This window comes from Egretta garzetta, unplaced genomic scaffold, assembly GCF_000687185.1.
Source record: "Egretta garzetta isolate BGI_Z169 unplaced genomic scaffold, ASM68718v1 scaffold287, whole genome shotgun sequence".
Lineage (NCBI taxonomy): Eukaryota > Metazoa > Chordata > Aves > Pelecaniformes > Ardeidae > Egretta > Egretta garzetta.
In genome coordinates, this window is record NW_009260435.1 from 9,402,468 (window position 1) to 9,423,925 (window position 21,458).

The 21,458-nt window shown below is 35.9% G+C and overlaps 1 protein-coding gene across 2 annotated transcripts in view; it reads right to left on the bottom strand.

Moving 5' to 3' along the window:
* UNC13C (unc-13 homolog C) overlaps positions 1–21,458 on the bottom strand; it is a 178,488-nt gene that overhangs the window by 48,263 nt on the left and 108,767 nt on the right. For both annotated transcript variants that reach the window (XM_009643989.2, XM_035899467.1), the window contains one exon: positions 12,442–12,527. In XM_009643989.2, coding sequence (XP_009642284.1) covers positions 12,442–12,527 — 86 coding nt within the window. The remainder of the gene's footprint in view (positions 1–12,441; positions 12,528–21,458) is intronic.

The following is a 21,458-nucleotide window of genomic DNA, read 5'->3' on the forward strand; positions in this document are numbered from 1 at the left end:
CAGCTGCTACTTTCTCCCTAGCATAATATCATTGGTTACTAGCCTCAAACAGAACCAGAGAGAAAGCTGTACGCGCGCTATCATCGCTCTTACTTTCTACTTACTTTTGGACTTGATAATCTTGGAGGTCTTTTCCAACCTTAATAATCCTATGATTCTACAGACCTGAGGATGCTATTTTTTTTATTCTGGTAGGACTTTTCCCACAATCTATTATTGTAGACAGCTAGAGAGCCAAACATTTGCTCAATAAAAAGTGGTTCTTACAAGTGATACCAGTCTTTGACTGAGAACAATTACCCTATTGCTATCAAATTCACTGCACATCTATTGCTTAAGTCATTATTAAGAAAAATCTGCCTTATATTACATCCTAATAGAGTGGAATTCCGGAAATGAACAGCATTTTGTCATTCAAGTGTTGCATGAATGGGTTATTAGATTATACAATGCAACTTAAGAACATTTGCTGTAGTATCACAAACCAAGCAAATGCTTATTTCAATTTTAGAAATGAGCTGCTGGCAATGATGGGCAAACTTGTCCAGGAGAGTACAACTTATACAATACCATTCATTTATATTTTCTCTTTTAATTTAAGATCTATATTATAACACATTAGAAATGAACACAAAAGTAATTCATTAATAATTGAGGTTTTTTCTCTGGGCTATTATATTTTGGAAAGAATCTTTCAAAGAGTCTCCTAGGATATTACTTGTAGATACATGTAAGTGAAAAACGCATCCTCAATTCCCAATACTAACCTATGAGAAGATCGAAAAATACTTCATGTGATCTACATGTGGAAGACAGATGTAGTAGCTGCACAATACAACTCTTTTCTAGAGAAGTCGACTCTTGCTTTGCAAAATTATTATAATGCTGAGTTAGCATTGAAGTAAACCTGCCACTTGTATGCTGTGCAGATGTGCTCAGCAGAGATTATGATAGAAACACTAGACCTTTCTCATAATTGATTCTAGATAAATGAAATCTCTGGTATAGTAAACGTAATATTATTAATTTTTTTTTTTGTGCTGCTACGGTTATGAAACATTCCTTGTAGTGCAGAATATTTTTGTAAGCATCTATTAAGCTACTGAGTTTCATAGCAAGGACATTTGCAGTCCCTATTAGTGATAATGGCACATTAGTCTATATTACTGTTTCATGAATCAATGAAAAAAACACTGGTAAGATTTCTGTAAACTGTGTGCATGGGGCACTTTAGCTGCTTTTATCTATCGCACTTCCAGTAAGAGCATCTTTTTTTATGGTATTGGTTACACTGTGGGTTGTTTTTTTTTTTAATATCTCTTTAGAGCTAATACTCTAACGCATATATGCTTTCCGCATGTTTGCAGTAATAGACATTATAACTGCAACTACAATGCAAACTGCAAAAAGAGTCATTCCACCTCAGTCGTACAAATTACAGTTACAGTAACACCTTTAAGAAGACTTCCAGTAAGCAAAAGCACTGCAAAAAAAAATAGATCTTCAGTTCAGGTGCTGTTTGTGTAACCAAGAGAGATTTTTAAAAAAAGACTACTATGTGGAATTTGTTAATATATGCAAATGTGTTTGATGTGTGATGAAAACAGCCACTGACTTGGCGACACTGTATGTAGCAAGCAATCTAATTGCAGAGAATTGTTCTTTTACAGAAAAATCTATAAAGAGACATTGTAGGAAAGGCTATAATCCAAGGTACTTTCCTCCCAGGCCTATGACCCAACAGCAATACTTCAGAATTACATTTGATTTCTTGCTCATTTTCCCAACTATTGCTGAAGAAAGATGAGAACATTTTCTTAAAGCAGCAAACAAAAAGAAACTGCAATATAACTATTGTGTTGTGGTCTAATGTTTGCAGGTCACACTATTTTGTCAATGAAGTCATAATGATGACTCATTAAGGAGAAACATCTACATGATGCTAAAGACACAAAGCATTTAACAAACTGGAATAGAATTCCGTTCACTACAGAATCCTTTTTCCTTTTTAACCTTGAGGTAGTAACATCACCCTGAGTACCTATGTAACTTCTGATAAGTATTAGTTGCTAAAAAAGGGTAATCTAACAACCTTAATAAAAGATGAACATTTTAAATCTTCACGTAATCAATTGGATATTTTGTTCAAATCTAATTTTCCCTTATTTGGGCATAAAAGCAGAGAGCATTTTTTTTTTTCAACAGCAGTTTCCTAGCCACAATTTTCTTTGTAACAACACACAGCTAAACTACTTGAAGGATTCTAGTGAGGCGGTCTGAAAGATTATTTCAAATCCATATAAAGAAGAACTGCAAAAAGGAAATTGGTCTGTAAAATGAACAAATTGACTAGATATACATAAATATATATGAATATTTAACAAAAAAAAGCTTGCCCACTTCCCAGCTTTAAAGATAATGTTTCAGAGATTAATAACTACTATGAAGAATATTTATGTGTAGAAAATTAGTTATATCACAATCACGTGGTTTGTCTGTTACATACCTGCTATTGCATTACAGTCTATTAAAATGGAAATGACTGAGACTAAGCACAGGGGAACTGTGTTTGGATTAACTGCAAAATTTCCCACCAAAACTCAGATACTATTTTCAATTATTGTGACATAATTCCATATTATTTGCAATACTTAGCAATCATTCTAGAGACTACCAGCTGCATATTTGGTCCATTTCTTTCAGAACTGCTGTTTCAGAAAGCCTGCTATTTTCAAACTTTCAATTGTATAATTGGGAAGTATATGCATGGCACGAACAGTACAGCTAGTGAAGACGAGCTCTTACAGAAGTCCTATGAGGAATGATGTTGCCTGAATATGAACTGGTATTCCTTCCTCACTGAGGAAACATTACACCGGTACGATGCACCTATGTTTTGGGTACTTGATCCCAATGCAATTTCCCCCTCTTTTACTGTGGGTATTATGTTTATAGCACTCTAGACTTAATCCCTGTACCGCCGAAACCAACTGGAAGACTCTAATAGAATGGAACATATTGGATCAGGCCACAAGTGAAGAAACTCAAAGGAAGTTCATAACCAATTTAGAAGGAAACATTACATTTCACTAGACATCTCACCCCAGGGTCCTTGTACTTTGCTAAAGGCAATAGAAGTCACTGGTTATTAACTGAAATACAGAGCAGGACACAACTAATTGATAATTATGTAAAATTTACATTGATTTTGATAATGTGAAATACTACTGGACTTTCTGAAAGGGCTCTTTGTGTCATGATATATATAATAAACTGAAAACTGAAAAACTTCTCACATTACCTCCTTTTTTGGATTGCACTCAGAACTGATTTACACCTAACCCCCCCTCTAATTCTCCCTTAAAAAAAAAAGATTGTGCCATTATAAAAGACTTCTACACATTCAATATTTCTCTGCATTTGCTTGGAAATTTTCATCAAAATATCTCTGAACACTTCACAAACATAATGCATTACACCTTGAACATTTCTATGAGGTGATTATATTCACATTTTAGAAAAGGGAAACTGAGGTATAGGGAGATCAAGTGAATTTACTAAGGGAACATACATAAATTATGAAAGCCAGTGTAGATCCTGTTCAAAGATTTCTTAACCAGAGTATCATATTTCCTCACTGAACAGACTCCAGGGAAGAAGGCAAACTGTCTCATTCTCAATTGTGAGAAAAATTGGATGTATTGTTCTTTTTTGTCTTCTTGCCTGCAGTGGAAGTGGGCTAATCAATCCTTGACTTAATGCAGTGCACTTTAAAAGCTGCTGTGACATTTCCCTTCAAGGAGGAGAGCTCAGAGCAAGAGGCCATTTGCTCAGAGTCCTCTGCTTTGCTTCGTGTTTCACAGCAGGTACAAGTGAGTTCAAGGCCACCTGCTTACCATCTGAAAAGGCAGAGCTGTACATTACTTTCTGGGAGAAGTAAACCGCTTATGGGAATTTCAAGGGCATCAAATAACAATGCTACATACTACCTAAGAGATGCAATGTGTAATATCATAAGGGATGTGTGAATCTGTTGCAAAACAACCCTATTTTCTACTACAAAGCATTGCATTTACCATTTTTTACCTGCTGTGTTATACTGCCTAAACATTTCAAATTACTTTAGGCAAATTAACTGTGATATCTCCTGAACGTTACTGAGTTGCTTTTCTTACTTATTCTTGAAAAATTAGCATATATGTCTCATCAGTTAATTACTACACAGCCAAATAGTTCCAAGATAAGTTCCAGAAAAGTGGATGGGTATACCACCAACAGGACAACTCAAGATGCAAGATATGCAGTTTGATTAAGCATGAACTTGCTCTGTCCTGCTTACAATTAAGACAAAGAAAAATGCCAGTACAGCAAATAATTTAATAAGATCAACCCCAGTATAGCTTTTACCCTTCAATATCACAGAGTGAAATTTATGTACCATGAAAGCAAACAGATCAATAATATTCAAAGAACAAACACTCAGAGGCTAAATTCTGTCTTTGGATATACATGGCTACTATTGATTTTAGAAGGAAATAAGCTCTTGCTTCCAAGGATTGAAATAATCCGAATTGTGCTTTTTTAGTGTTAGTGGAATTCTTGCTTTGTACATGAATTGATCATGGAAAGCCTAAGGAAATGCAGGCTATGAATGGAGCAGAAGAAATGGCCCATCCTGTCTGACAGGATGTCCATGATGATGATTAAAGCCCTGGTTCTGAAGAATATGATGGAAGTTTCAACTACTGTCTACTGAAGTTTCAACGTTTATTCAAAGTAAGCACATAATCAGAAAGTAATAAAAGAGAAAAAGTAATGCTGGTAATATGAATCCAGTTTACATTGATTTTGGCTTTCATAAATCTCTAATATGTACAAAAATAGCAAAATGAAGAAAGAATATACATGCTTCTTGGAAACCACTTCTTCTTGGAATATGTTATCACATAATTAAATGCTATATTTTAATGCTTGAATCTGGGAGGAAAAAGAGAATAAAGGTAATAAAGGCAGCCTACATTGTACTGGGTCTTAACTGCTGAATACTCAGCTTTGCATCTTCAATGTTATTTTTACAACAGGTTACTTTCATTTACTTATTGTTTCATTTTAAAAAAAAACCCGTATCTTTCTATGGAGGACACATTTAGATTTGATTCTCTGCTCTTCGGCTTGTCACAAGAGTGAAAAGTGAGCATAAAACATTACCAAATAGGCATGGTAGCATTTTATAAGCAATTAGTAGAACACAGTGCAAAACAGGAATAATCGCGTAGCAAGATAAATGTGAGGCTGCACTTTAATAATTACTTGTGTTTTATCTAGATCTGCCTGTAAAGCAGAAGCAAAGGCAAAAACACAGAGGTGTTCTCTAACTGTTATTAAAAGATAATGTGGCAACAAGCAGTTTTAATGGATTTATCCTATTCTCCCGGGGGTGCTGGGACCAGTATAAATTGTTTAGTTTAGAACTAATGCACTTGCCCATACAGGGAAATTTACCTGTGTATCTATAGGAGAAAAAAGTCACTCCATATGTGGAAAAGTCCAAAAGTAACAGACTGAGTCTTCAACTTAATAAAACAGAGGATAGGAGAAGAACAGTTGATTGCTGTATGAGGAAAGCTTTTCCAAAGCTTTACAAACTTCGTGTGAAGTTTAACAATAGGCAGGATTAAAAATAGCATGCAGGTTGCTTGTTATTTTAAATTTACTAAAATATTTTATGTTAGTTGATAAAGAAAAATTTTTTTTTAAAGAAACCTGACATTGGTTACTCTTTCTGAAATGAAAGAAATCAAAAACATAAGTGGATTCACAGGGTGACTAGCTGACAGAATTCATGAAGAGATGCAGCAGCGAGGTTCCACACCCACTGTGTGAGCATTACACAGCTCCACTCTGACAGAGATAAGGGGAATAAACCCCTCAAGAAATAGGACAGGGAAATTCAAGCCCAAGCTGCTGGACTACATGACTGCATTAGGGGAATATCCTGTAGGAGGAAAAGGCTGAACCTTTCCTCCAACCAGCAGATGCAGAACTGCACTAAACAATGCAGGTTTCTTAAGTGTAAAAATGTGAGTTGCAATGAGTTGTGTCATCTGACTGGTGAAGAGCAGTAATCCAGGACAAGAAGAAAGAAGAGGCAAATTATTCTTCTGGGCTGAAATACCTAATAAACTACAGAGGAAGTCTTGACTGCCCCTTGGTATAAGACACAGCTCTCTTCCTTCTATAGGTGATATACAGCCCCTTCAGCTGAACAGAACCCTTACTTGCATACTCACCTCATTGGTTTGTGGAAAGGACAGAGACATGTGAGCTATAAATAACACCTTCATTTAAACCGTCACTTACAGTCTAGTAACCTGTCTAGCACGGTAGTACAAGTATATATTGACTAGCAAAATTGTCTTTCTCAACAATCAGTGACTGCTTGGGCAAGAGCTAATAACAATGTATCAGAACAAGATTAATTCTGAGTGGTTAAAAGAAGATTAAATAAGGCCAGGGCTTTCACTATTAAATATATATGGCAATATACGCTATTATTGAATGACAACTTTAAGACTAAATAATGAAGTCAGACATTCACTGATGTGCTACATTTTTTCTAGTAACATCTGGCACCACAAATATACCTACAATCAGACCTAAAGAAGCTTTAACTTATTATGATTACCATAGACTTGTACCACAGTATAAACACTCAGTAGTACTTACTGTTCTGATTATGGTTCAGTATGTAAAATCAAAGAAAATGACTGAAAGACATAGTGGGCACGCCCCCAGGTCGTGGCCATACTAGAGATCTCTGAGGTAGCTCCAAGTAAGATGACACATTGATACAGCACAGTACAATGCCATGAAGAAATATTAACTTAGCTCCTGGGACCAGTTCTGTCCACTTTATCTGCCTTAATTAGCGAATCTAATTAACTTCAACGAAATAGTGTCATTTGGTATGGCTACAGTGCTTTTTAGGCAAGCTTGGGGATCTGTGTTGCATGTGATAGGTACTCAACTGGATTCTCACACTCGCAAAGCTCAGCCCTCCAGTACGTGCAGTATGTAGCTGCTGTTATTAACACCATTGTCTGTTATGCTGACCAAAGAACATTTCTAACTCCTCTCTTCCTCCAATCATGTCATATTCAATCTTATTGATTGCCTGCCAAAGGAAAATTTATTATTAACCCCAACTGTAATTTCCTTGTCTTTGCCTTTACAGTCTCTCTGAATCCCCCCTGAGACTACATATTCCTCAGATCTCTGGAAAAACAAGGATGGAACACACATGTTGAAATGTGTGAATGCAGAATGAGATTCACCAAAATAAAAATGTTTTGCATTCTGATACCCTGATGAAACTCTGTGTTCTGTTGGATCTTGCCCTGCTCTCCCTTCTATAACCTCAGCCTCACCTCCCCAAATCTGCTCTGTAGTCTCTCTCTCAGCCAAAGCTATACTTTTTCTTAAGGGGAACTTTGTAAATTGTAAAGTTGGAGTGAAAATAGACTTGAAATCTGCCACCAAATGGCGTGACATTTCTCTGGGCAGCATTAGCTTTTTTGTTTTTTTCCTATGCTGTCTCTGTGCTCAGCATCAACTCACAGACCCGCCTTTTCTCTTTCAAATCACTATCAGTTTCTGTCATGAAAGAGGAATCTGTCAGAGAAACAGGGAGATGTTATCTGCTTATGCACTGAGGACAACAGCAAACTTAAAAAGCAACCCTACATTAAATGCATAAAATGGTGTCATGTCTTTCTTGTTCTTCTCCCATTTTTATAAGGAAGGCCTGACACTTCAAAATTTTAGCTCTGCAGGATTGAGACTGTCTATTGCTGTATTTACACAGCAGCTAATTCATTTCTGGACTGATCCCAGTCTTGACTTCTGGCCACTACCAGAATTAGATTATCATAATAACAGCAATTAGAATGTTCTCTTTCTAACAGACTGTATAGCTTTGGACATTTGATCTGACCTATTCAAAAGTTAGAGATACAAAATATCTGCAAAAGACATTTCTGAGGACACAGAATAAAAGATACTTCTGTAATTGCATGTTAATTTCAGCTCATTACTCTCTCTTCATCTTTTAACCTTCACATCTTCACACTTGGAAAAGATTTCTTACCGTATGAAGTCAGTAGCAAATCACTTGCACTGCTGGTGGAATACTCTCTCTCTATTCTCATTTGTTTGTGCCATAAATACAGAATAATTTGAGGACCAGACAGTACAAAATACTAACATGCTATAAACTCAGATATGCTCGTGTAAACCCAATGATAAACAACCTGTAATCTATCAGGCAAATTGCTGTTGCTTCATGAATAACCTGCAAAGAAGAAAAAAAAAAAGGGCCAAATCTAACGAAGTCAGTTCTCAAAGAGAAATATGGGAAACCTCCATGCAAAATCTATACATGAAAATAATCCCAAACTCCTTAGATCAGAAAAAAAAAAAATAGAACTGGCATGACTAAATTTGTTAAGGTTTGCATAAAGCTTTTAATACTATGCAAAGGCTGATAATTATTAATTTAAATGGAAGAAAATACAGAATGAAATTATGAACTCAATACCAGATTTTAGTGCAGTTTTGTTTGCAAAGCATGTCAGCTTGGCACAGTGTAGCCCTGATCTCAGCAGCTGCGAAGACTTGAATCTTACTTTGGGCTTTCCTCCCTCACTCAAAAAGTGAGCTGTTTCCCCGACAGCAGCCGTCTACCCTGTCACTTGCAAATACTCTGCCTTGCTATTCATAAAGACATGCAGCCACTATACTCTCGTCTAGCAAAAGGCCACCTCTATGGGAGCTGCTGTTCCCTCTATCTTCTCCATGTCACAGCAGCAGCCTCTCAGTTAGACTGTCCTGGGCGAGAACCAAGGGAGAAGGCAAGGCGGAGGGGTGCCAGCGGCTGCTGGTGCCTGGCTCACAGGGCTATCGGCTCCTGTTGCAGAGGAGGTAGGCAGCATGGCTGAAGAGCAGCAAAGCTCCCCAGCAGCAGCCACAGCTCCACACAACCCCCGAGCAGATACAGGAGGCATTCAGCTGTACAGTGAGAGGATGTAGCCTGAAAGCCATTCTGAACTGCTCTCAGGAAAAAGGGGAAAAGGCATGTAAACTGGGTGTTCCAGTATTGGTCTTCTTTTAGAGAATGGAGTTATGACATACTCATTTCCTGAATTTAAACTGGTGGGAGTGACTGGATATATTTGGGAATATGTGAGGTGGAAAAAATCAGAAGCAGTATCTTGGATAAGACAATTTAATCTTTTTTATCACATCGGCAATTCTTTTGCAAACAATGTTGGACTATTTCATTGCTTCTTGATTGGATGCAGAAAGGAATCAACTTTATAACACATAAGATGCTGTTTCAGAGATTAATGCTAAATTGAATAAAGCAAAGATTGCAATTGCAGCCCTGGACACTGCATATGAACAGATGGTAGCCTATGCTAATAACTTGGAAGCTGAGACTGGCATAGCGGAATGCAATACATTTTAATGATCTCCACTAAAACTATAAGGATTGAGTGTGACCAAATAGAAGGGCTTGTTCCTAATCTTGTAGAATTCGAAGCAAAAAATTTTGTTGCCATTAACAACTAGAGAATCAAGCTCAGTTTGTATAATATCCATGGAAAGAATTAATGATGTAAAAACCAGCAAAGCTGGAGAGAGAAACATCATGCTGATCTATATTTTGTGACTACAATTATTGAGGTTCCTGTTTAGGAATTAAACCATAAAAGGTGAACGTATGTGTATTTATAATACTTTATAATTAATTTAATTTTCCTTTAATTATTACTTATACACAGAACACAGTTTTGCTACTGATTCTGGGAGTGATGTAGAATTTCTAGTGACAAAAATGTCCTCAGAAAGACAGTATCCGTAGCAACACACAGATGACACCAAAGGCAGGGACTGGTTTGGAATAGACACAGAAAGTCAAGTGCTTCCTAAGGAGTCCTCTATGGATCTCTCTGCAGAATCAGGATATTAACATTAGTATTTGTTTTAAAGTCCTGATCCAGCCCAACCATCCACACTTCATGGATTGTATAATTAACTCTTCCTCAAGAGCTTCCTGTTCTATTCTTTACAACCAAGAAAGAAACCACAGCTTGATCTGAAGCTGCCTTTTGAATGATCAGTACGCTCTACTTATCAAATAGAGTGAATTATCTTTTGTGAATTATCTTGTTGCAGTACAGAATACTTATATTTCAATGGTTAAAACACTACAAGCACTGGGGTGCTCAGGGATATGTGTGTGCAATATATAACTATACATTTAAAGTAAAGAAAGCATGACAATATAATGGCTATTAGAAATTCTTATTAATCTGTGCTAGCTAGGTATAAGTGCAATCACAACACTAAGTTACTGAACAGCCATATTCCGATACCTGTTCCTGATTTACAGCATCTCCCAATACAAGGTTGTTCTCACTGACGTAACCAGGAATAGATTCTAATCCCAGATAGTGGCTTTCAGTTGGTCCTCGTGCTTCTCAGCTCTTGGTAGCTTTTGACTTCACTGATCACTCTGAAAGGGTGATCTCTTGCCTGACATTAGCTTTCTCAAATTTATACTTTTGATTCACTCTGACATGACTACAGAACATCACCTTCAAATGTTAGTTTGAACATCTCTTCTAGCCACATCTTAGATTTGATTTCTCATGTCTTCAGTTGTCATTCTACACATTATAATCATCACTCCTGTAATTCATTCCTTCCTTTCTTCCTATGTTTTTATTCTCCTGTGCTTAGTGTGGAAATTCCACATTCAAATAACATAATTAACAAAATAAAGTAATACAACAGCAGATGAATGAAATAACTCTTCCATTAATGGTCCCTCTAGTCACTTTTCTCTCTTTTTCTTTATCATCATAAAAATCTACAGAATCATCAAAGTACCACCACACTGATATTATTGCATTAGACATTCTGGAGCAAATAATACTGAACTTAATCTTCAAATATTGCTTTTTTTTATCCTTTATGACTGCTGCGTTGCATTGCTGTTAAAATACAACCTCACACTTATTTTCACCACTTGCAGACTTGCTCTGTGATTAGCAGCAGGCTTGACTGAAGACAATGTGAGTTTTGCTTACCTAAAAATCACTATTAGCTATTTCTGCTACTGTGGAAGTAAAAACCATTGGCTAGCGCTATAAATCCTTTCTTTCTCTAATATTTTTTTTTGAAAGGATGAGAAAAAAATTATTTTGTTTTTAAAAAACAGTGCTCTATATTATAATTCCTTTCACATCATGTTGACCGTGAGATTATAAACTTCACTGACTGCTTTAAAATTGGTTTCTGATATACTTTTTCTTTACTTTTTTTTTTTTACTTTTTTTTCTTTCTAGAGAGAAACTCTGTAAAGATTGTATATGTAACAAGACCAACAGAATGCATTTTATTACTTATCTTACAATGCAAAAAACTAGTTTACTGATCAAATTCAGATTTGATCCATTTTGTTTCCAATTCATCTTAGCTACACTCTTGATGTCAGGTGGAAACTAGGATCCTCTTGAATTTCTCTCACATTTAAACCTGAGATCTGTTTAATAGGTAAATACTGAAGTTCAGCTAATGCCATCATTTTTTGTTCTGCAAAAATAAATATTAGTTAGGGAGAGTTTGATGAATATAGTTTCAAGACCTGTGATTTTAATAATGATCTAAAAGTTCATGTGAATACATGTATATGGGTTGGCAATATTTCTACCACTAATTAAGACTATTTCCTTAATTCCTTCCCTTCAGTATATTTTAAAAAGTTTCATGCAGGTATTTTTACTTGGTTTTCTGCGATAACCATATTTTAATGAGTGGGTTTGAAACCATTTGCTGGAGATTATGTATTACAGATGAAAAAAGGTGTATTTTACCTATGGTTAACCACAGTACCATCTTAAAGAATAAAAGGAAACTGCATTTGATTCTATTGGAACTAGAATGAATACAATGCTCCTTTGGAACACAAAAACTTTTAATCATCTATGTGTGTTTTCTCCATAACTTCATTCTGTAAATGTTCCTTATGGGCAAGTTAGCAATTTTCAGCTAGTAAGGAAATATGGAATGCCTACAATGCTCTCTAGCAAGCATATCTGTGGTTCTTTGGACACTGACGATTGTGTCAGATTTAGGTAATAAGAAGTAGCATTTCAAGTTACAGTTCTTTTGTCTCCTTCTTCCACAGATAACTTCATATAATCACAGTGCAACAATTTTCTTCCTTCACAACACTTCTTTTTCACTAACCTATGAAATGCCTTAAACAAGTATGTCAGAAAACTCTTACCACCCACAGAAATCTGATGCCAGGTGTGATTTGCAATGCCAATCAGTCTTGGCGAACTCTCTAGTGTAATTAATAGTTCTAATTACCTTCCAGAGCATATTTCATGTCCTGGGCAAACAGAGTCCACATGATTTCAGCGCTGATTTTTCCCATGTTCAGCTCTTGAGGGAACCTGCAATCAATCACATTACATCAGTTCACCTGCTGCTAGAAATTATGCTTACAGCTGCACAGCAGAAAGGCAAATATTTCCACAAAATAATCCCCCTAGTATGCACTTACTGTATTTTGTGTTTTGTACAATTGTATGAACCATCCAACCTTCAAATAAAAACTTCCCTTAGTCTGATGTCAGGGGCCTAAGTAATTAGTTGGATATTGCACCAATTCCCTCACATGACATTTTAAATCAAGAAACATCCATCTGTCTTGCAGATAACTCCTCAACTTTAGGTATGAAAAACCTGAAACAGTTGGCTCAGGTGTTCAGCAGCTACAGGTTTTCCTTAATTCCCTCATTACACTGGAAAATAGTGAAGCTGTCTGTGAAGCCATATTGGTTTATACTAGGTTGAATACAATTCACTGCTTGAAGACTTACACCTTGAATTATGGATAAACTAGTAAAGAATATAAAAGGTAGAAAAATGCATACTTTTGATTAAAACTTTTAGTTTTGGTCTTGTGCTTCATATCATCTTTGAAAACCAGTCCTTTTTAGATATTTTTTGCTGTTATCATGTAAATATTTTCCCACAACTTTTTCATAGATCCCAGCTGCTTCTTATTCTATGTAAAAGAAAAGCTTTAATCTCAGTTACCATCTCCACTGTTAGCTACTAACAAAAGCTGACATTTTAGTGACAGACACCGCATGTTTCACATCATATTTAAAAGGAGAGCTATTTGTCTGTCTGTTGGTTTTTTGTTTTGTTTTTTTTTTAAAGGAAAAGCAGTTCTCAGGGCACAGAAGCAGACTGAAGCAGGTCACACAACTCAAGAGCAGGAAGCACTGCACAGAACCTCTGAGTGCTAAAACAGTTCTTTATGCTACAGCGGTGCAGTGAGAGCCATAGGGATACACTAGCAGTTCACCATGAATACATAAAATCATCAAAGACCATATTGATGAGGAAACACACAAAGCTGTGTGGCTTTGGTTTTCAGTTTATTACATCACTTTACACTAGAAGAGAATTTGATCCAAAGTATTTTGCCCTTTCATTGAAGCACTAATCAAATTCAGAAAGTATTCTGTAACAATTTTTGTAAAACCAAGAATTTTTGAAGTTCTTATTGCCAAAGAAAGGATGAGAATGACGTGCAACTTTAAGGTGATCACAATGTAAGCTAAGTAACGTATTGTTTCCAGAATTCTTTCCAGGGACATATTTGACTCTGATCACATCTGCAAAGAAAAAGTATTTAAACAGCTCATTAGCCCTGTCACTTTAACATGAAGCAATTGCTAGCTCAGATCACCGATATGCCTTCATTATGCTAACGGATGCTCAATTAAAGAATTTTGTATTAATTCTGTTAACACAAAATTAATTGTTCAAAAGCTCAAATGTATTTTAGCTATAACTGCCTTAACTTCTTTACCTCCAGTCCAGTCTGACCCCTTTCTTAGCACCACACTTGAACTTTGACACTTTGACAATCTGAGGAAATATTTAAAAGCTGATTTAATATTGACACTGTCTTTTGACCATAGCACAAAGCTGGCCATAATGCAAGACCAAGTCTGATAAAGGTGCATTTGTTTGATTAGTGGTATATACACGTGTATACATTTTAATTTGTGAAAACCTATGCACACACAAACTATAATTATTTTTTCACTATGTTGCTTATATTCCTATAGTTCTACACAGTAACCTCAATGCATCCCACCTAATTTCAGTTAGATACCTAAAGCTGGCGCCCATAGGTATCAAATTCTGTGTCCCTGGGAAATATAAACTTAATAAATAAGCATCGACTGAACATATCAATGGGATCCTTCCATCCATTGCCTAGGGTATGGATATTTGCAATTTTGTCATTACATGGATACATTTTTGTATACAGTCCTTCAGGACTGACTGCCCTTCCCATATATCCCGTATACATTTTATTCAATACCTCTTAGCAGGAGATTACTGTGACAAAAATGATCATACAACAGAAATCCCACTGTGTTTTAGTATAAAACTTTTACTTTTCACATGTAATTAATTTGTTTCGTGGCAGCTATGATATTCATCAGAGATGCAAATAATAGATTTTTAAATTGTCCAAAAGTAGGTTAGTAATGTAACGCGGACAGTTAACCTAACCAACATTTACAGCCAGTGAAATTGATTTAACATGCTAATGAACTATATACCTAATATGCCTGTAGATCTCATTGTGTTGCAATATTGGCCATAAAATATACTTCTCCAAGCATTAACATGCATGGAAATGACGTGACATAGCTTGCCAGGGTTCAGCTAGATTTTATTTCATCAAAGTTTCTTATAGTTTAAGAGTTTGACTTCCAGATAACTTGATCCTGATTCAGAAAGTAAAACTACTTGCTTATCACATTATAATTACAGAACTCTGGCTTCAGCACTATTCCAGCCCCTTCTCCACACAATGATACCATTTTTTTTCCACTTTCTGCATTTATGAACAATACCCAGAGCTGATGGTAAGTGGAATCACATAAGCAAAGTAAACTTCCAATTTTCAATGCTGCCTTCACAAGCCTGGGTGTTTGCTGCTGCAAGTTCTACTCAGCTCAGACAGGTATGCACAATGGAAATTATGGCAAACATTGTTTTCATGCATCATAAAAAAACCATTTCACATCTGATTCATGGCTTACTTTTATCCTGTTATTCATATGAATTCTGTTGACACAAGAAAATAAGCCTTATTCCATTATTCTGCTCTGCATTATCACGTTTGCTGATATACTACAATTTGAGACAGTACAACATCTTGTATCACAAAACTAATTAGCCACAAGCTTCTCATTAAAAAATTTACTACTTATAAACATATTTCAGAAATAAATGTTATCTACCATTGTTAAAATTCCTTTTGTATACATACTAACTATAATGATTAAAGACTGAATTGCATGGAGACATTAAAGCTGTATGGTGTAGACAATTTGATTTCAAATTTTTCAAGTATTATTAGGTTACAGAGGATTGGACAGAGATTATCAGAGTGTAATTGATACAGCATTTCAGAATGCAATCAGCGCTGCCCCTAGCTGTGTTTTATTCAGGCTGCACAAGCTTCTCCTCGCACATCATGTCTCCCATTCCCCTAATCTTCTTGGTTGTCCTCCACTGTCTTGACAATGTCTGTCTTGTACTGGAGAATCAAACTGGAAACAACCATACAAATGCAGTGTTGAAGATTCTGACCAAAAGGAAGCAACCACTTCCTTCAACCCATGGGCTGTGGTCTTCCTAATACACCCCGATATATTATTATGCAAAACAAAACTCACTGCACTAGAAGCTTTATTCATGAGGGCAGCAGGATGTGGCCTCTCATTAAGGTCCTTAAATTGCTAAAATGGCAGCTGAGCTTTTCATAGTAGCATGTTTTGATTATTATTCCCCCACTATGTGAATTTTGTTTTAGTAACAAATGTCAGACTTTATAAGAGGTCCTTTATCAAAGCTTGAAAAGAGGCAATTAAAAACACCCCTGGAATAATAATTTAAAAAAAAAATCTCTATAGATTAAAAAAAAATTCAAATCCAAATGACCTTCTAATTTCTTATTCAAATCAATCACTTACGTATTTTAAATATAAACCCAAGAGAAATCCATCGAAAAAGGCATTTTAAAATACGTCAAATCATCCATAAAAGTCTCAATTATCCACTTCATTTCCATTTGACAGAGTTCTTATGCAAGTGTTGGGCATACTAAAATAGATCTCAAGAAAGTAAGTTAAAGCCTTGTGGAACTTCAAATAGGCAAAATTTTTATGTACTTTGTTAAATGTAGTGCATCATAAACAGAAGCTTCCTTCCACACTTCTCCCAAATGTGTCAGAAGAGGTTCTTCTTCCAGTTAAACCCCACAGCATCTATCAGTGAAGCTGGTTCAGCTTCACTAATTGTAGCAGAGATGGCACTTTTCAAGCAGACAATCTTTTATATATTTATTATACCACATCCCAGAGCTTGTGTTGATGGGCATGGAACAAAAGTCCATGGACCTCTGCGCTGCTGATAATGCAAGATATCTTCCTCTTTCAGCTGCATTACTGTTAGGACTTAAGGCACAAGCCAGGGATAGTAAATCTCATTAGACACCATGATCTGCATCTTTTACACTGTGACAGAGATAAAGACTTTTCAGATCTTATTTAGAGGAGCAGCATTACTGATTCCAACACAGGTGTGACGAGGGCAGGCTGACTTAGACTGTGCTTGAAATCTGATGTCAAACATACATCAGCATCTCTATGGTAAGTACAAGTGCCAATACAACTCGGTCCTACCAGAGCAAGCAGAGAAATCAAATGTAAAATGACAAGCTTGAAAGGAATGTTCCATTCAACTCCCCCATCAGGACTGTTAGTGTGAACAAAATGGGAAATGTCGGTATTGTTTCAAGGAATATTATGTTAATTTTTGTTGATTTGATTGCTATAAAGCAATCTGTCATACAGTGACAAGCTGGTTAACACCTGCAGGACTTTTTTCCAGTCCTTATTCTTCTAGGAAAGAATCAAGAATGCTTCTAGTGGCTTACCATCTGCCAGGAGCTACTGGACAATATCAGCAATTTTCACAGTATGCTTCTAGTCTCCGTTACTTGATGGGTGGTTTGTACCTTATCTAAAGGAAGGGCTATAAATTGTCTACTTCACAACTTATACGTTATATAACTTATATTTTAATCTCCCCAGCTTTTACTACATATTTTAAACAATCTACCCCACTGTTATAATACCATTTGTGCATTCGATTAAGAATATAAGGGCACATGCACAACTCGTGACTGCAGAATATTGATGAAGATTTATGTATATATGTGCTATATGCAAGTGCGAGCCTTTTTTCCTTTGGGGAAGTGTAATTGTTATGGCTACAGTATGCACCCCCCCTGCCACAATTTTCCTCGGAGATAGCTTTATGCATGAGTAGTCACGTTTACTTTAATTTGGTTACTGATGTTTCTAAGATTACTCATGTAATAGCAATAGAGAATTTATTATTTGCATTACAGTAGCACTTAGAGGCTTCTGGGAGGTTTAAGAAGTTACTATGCAGGAACTTTAATATAATAAGAGAAAATCACTGACCTTCAAAACTCACAGTTTAAAAAGACAAGACAGAACAGGGAAGAAGACAAAGTAGAAGTGACTTGCTCAAGATCCTATGACAGGTGAATGTCAGTCAGCAAGAGAACTTAAGCTTTTGAATCATCCTTCTGAGCCCTCTTCCCAACTAGGAAGTTTGCTTTAATATACGTGCCTACGTATACACATACTATTACATGAATATTCAGAGAAAATGTGAAATAAATAAGAATAGAACATTCCAGGTGATCAATTAACATTTCATGTTTATCTCCAAGTACATGACTCCCAAAAATCTTACTCTTCCCTTGTTCCCATCTTTGACTTTGTCAGAAAGATGCACTTAGTATTCTGTCAGCCATAGTTCATTGTCTGACTAAACTGACAGGCTGAATTATCAGCATTATGAAAAATGCTCATGTTAGGAATGTATACAATAAACAGTAATGCAAACTGCAGAGCACAACATGACTGAGAATTTATTACGTTAGTTATTCTTCAGTATTAATCTATTCAGATGGTTTTGCTTTTAAGTATATTGTATACATTTAATATTTTCAAGACCCTCTTGATTCTCTAATTCTAACATCTATATGTAAAGAACACAGAAGAGAGCCTAGGCTTGACATTTGTGGCCACTGTTAAAACTGATTAGAGGACCCTAAAAATAGCATTGTACAAAGGAAGACAGCTTCTTATAAATTCCATGTTATATTACATTCCTTTCTGTCATCATGTTATAAGGCTAAAATCAGTACTTGACAATTGTAAGTACAACTTTTTGTTTGTTCTATAAATAGGTCTGGCACATCTTGAGTTTGGTTCCAAATGTCAGAAGGAGCAATAATGTTTTTTCAAATGTAATATATCTTTCTGGCTAAGAATAATGACAGAAGCTGCTATATAATTCTATTTGTTTTCCCTAAAAGTGACCTTCACATTGAATACTCAGACAATGCTCAGCTCAAGAAAGTCATATGTCACAGCTCACAGCAGTCACCACTGACTTATCTGCATTTGGGGCCACAAATGTAGGCAAGTTCCAACATATATAAAAATACACACACAACTGAAAGCAAAAATGAGTCAAAGCATTACAATATAAAGAAGAAACAAGTCCCCATGAAGAGTCAAGGATTTCTTAGCACGATTTATTGCTGTGCACAAGATGTTAATGGATGCTAAAGCTGGGACTTGGATTCAAAAACTAATCCAAATAAAGCCAAAGGGTATGCCAAGCACTCTGACAAGCTTAAGAGAAAGAGATCAAGTCTCCTCATATTGTAAAAGGAGATGGACTGCATAAGAAACTAGTCAAATGGCTAGACAGAACTAAGTTGGATGGTCTAGGGTTTATTTTTGCAAATCAAAGACTGAAATACCATCTCTAAGTTGTGTGAGCTGCAGACAGAAAAAGCCTAAAGAATTTTTTAAACGGACAGTGACTACAATGGAAGACAAGGAGCTTACTGGGTGCCGTGCTTCCATGCAATGGCTCATCTGGTCATTCTGAGCAAGGAGATGGAACCAAGAACTAGGTACACCTTTATGTAAATAAGCACTGACTCCTGTCACATATTTCTTACTCTAATGAAAACAACATTTCATATTCCTGGATTTCAGATAAAGGTCCGGGCAAAAAAAGCAAAGTTATTTCTCTTTTTCCTAAGTTCTATCTTAACTGTACTCCAGAAATGCAATTATTGGAGTAAATCCCAAGTCCTCTCAGATCAAAGTCTTTGAAAGAAACCCAAGATAGGAATTAGGGACTTGATTGTAATTTGCAAAATCTTTTACCCTACTTAGAGGAAGGAGATAAATTTGAAGGAATATATGAGACACATTTGTCAGAAAAGAAATACGCAACCTACAATTTCTTCATTAAGTTGGAAGAAGGATAGTTAACAGCATTCATATAAGGACTAGTTTATACAACGGCCTTTTCCTTTTGAGATCGTTTGTTCTAAACCAATGATGGTAGCTATGATCTGCTCTCAAAAGTAGAGGCACTGTAACTCTGGAAGCTGTAAAGCAGCACATAAAGGAGACAGTCTCCTTCTAGTCTCCTGCATTACGAGTATCTGCCTAATAGAAATTATTAAGCTAATTCTAGAACTTGGTTAATCCCTCATCATCAGGGTAATGAAGCAGAATTGTATCAGTCTACACATGCTGTCCTTTTGTGCACTGTTAAGCCTATGATCTAAGAATTATACATCACGGAAAATCTGTGTTTCTTTCCTTTGTGTGAATCAACACAAACATTTGTTTTTTCTGTTGTCTTGGAGTCAATATTCTCTCTGTTCCCTATCTCTAAGCGTTTAGTAAAATATGTGTTTTCATTATTTGCATACTTTAATTTAGTGTTTATGGGCTATGTGTATACTTAATTCCCAATTGTCTCTGAACTTCCTTTCTAAAACTTATCCTAGTTTCCATACTTGTAACAATCAGAGGCTGATGGGTATTACACAGCTATCACAGTTATGGGTATTGTGCACCTACCATAGTTATTGCTGCAGTGTTATTGTATGTGAGAAGCTAACAAAGCTTAACACACAACAGAAGCATGCAAAATTTTCCACATGCTAAACATAAATGGTAACAATAGCAGCTGACTTATTAAAGGGAAGTGATAATCAAATGACAAATTCTAAGCATCCAAGTAAGGAATTTTTTTATTATTTGTGTTTTAACACCTTTTTTTTAGGTTAGAAGACTTTTCTTTTGCAAAACATTTCAGAATTTTGTTGCTAAGCAGCAAAATATCAGAAAAATTTCCCATGCAAACCTCTAGATATTACACTTTCTAACCTTACTAAAAAGCTGCAGATTTTCACATTTCCCAGTGAAGCAAGAGGATGACCAAGAGAATCATTTTGTTTCCTCTTGCAACAATTATTACTGTCTCATAGGCCATAATTCTCCCAATTGCTCTGTTGTTCTTAGACCAATACCATAAAATATGTTTATCCAAAACATTGCTATTAAAATCACCTTCCTCACTTGCATGACAGTCTCTAATCCTCAACTCATATGTCAACCGTACAATACTTTTTGGTGGAACTTCTTAATAAACAGAATATGCTAGGTTTTCATGGGAAATAAATTAACCACTAGGTTGCCTGTACATGATAATTTCCATGTATTACCAAAAATACTAAACTGCATATAAAAGGTAGTCATGAACTTCTACTCTCTGTTGATTTTAGTTAAGCAAAAATTTGATGAAAACTATTTACACTGGCTAGTTCTAACACAGTGCTATATATAAAACCACAGATCATTGGAATGAAATTGAACTCAGTTTGAAAGAAAATGAGAAATATCAATGTATGAAGCAAGACACAAATACCCCCCCCAAAGCATTTATCCTAGATAGTACTGCATGTCTCTAGTTCAATCCAAAAATAAGAAATTCCCATCATGACGATTAAAAATGCTTTTTCTTAATTTGTGCTGTCAGATCTGCAATCTGCTACATTTTAAGAATATCAAAGTCCCTTAACCTCAGATGCACATTCTCAGAATAGCTCATATTCCATACTGGGTGGGTTCAGTCTTATTCAGGCGCTACAGAGTCTGGTCCTGGTGGGTGAATACACTCATTTTTGTGCTGTACATTCAGTAACAGGTTCGGTTGCACTGTCTGTGGAGTGCTGGGCATGGTCCTGCTTCACTAGTTTTTCAGACAAAAGTTCTATCTGATATTGGAAAATATGTATTCTATTTAAACCGTGAGCAAAGAGTTCATTAATTTTCACTTTTTGTGCTCTATCCTCCACCTATCCAAAG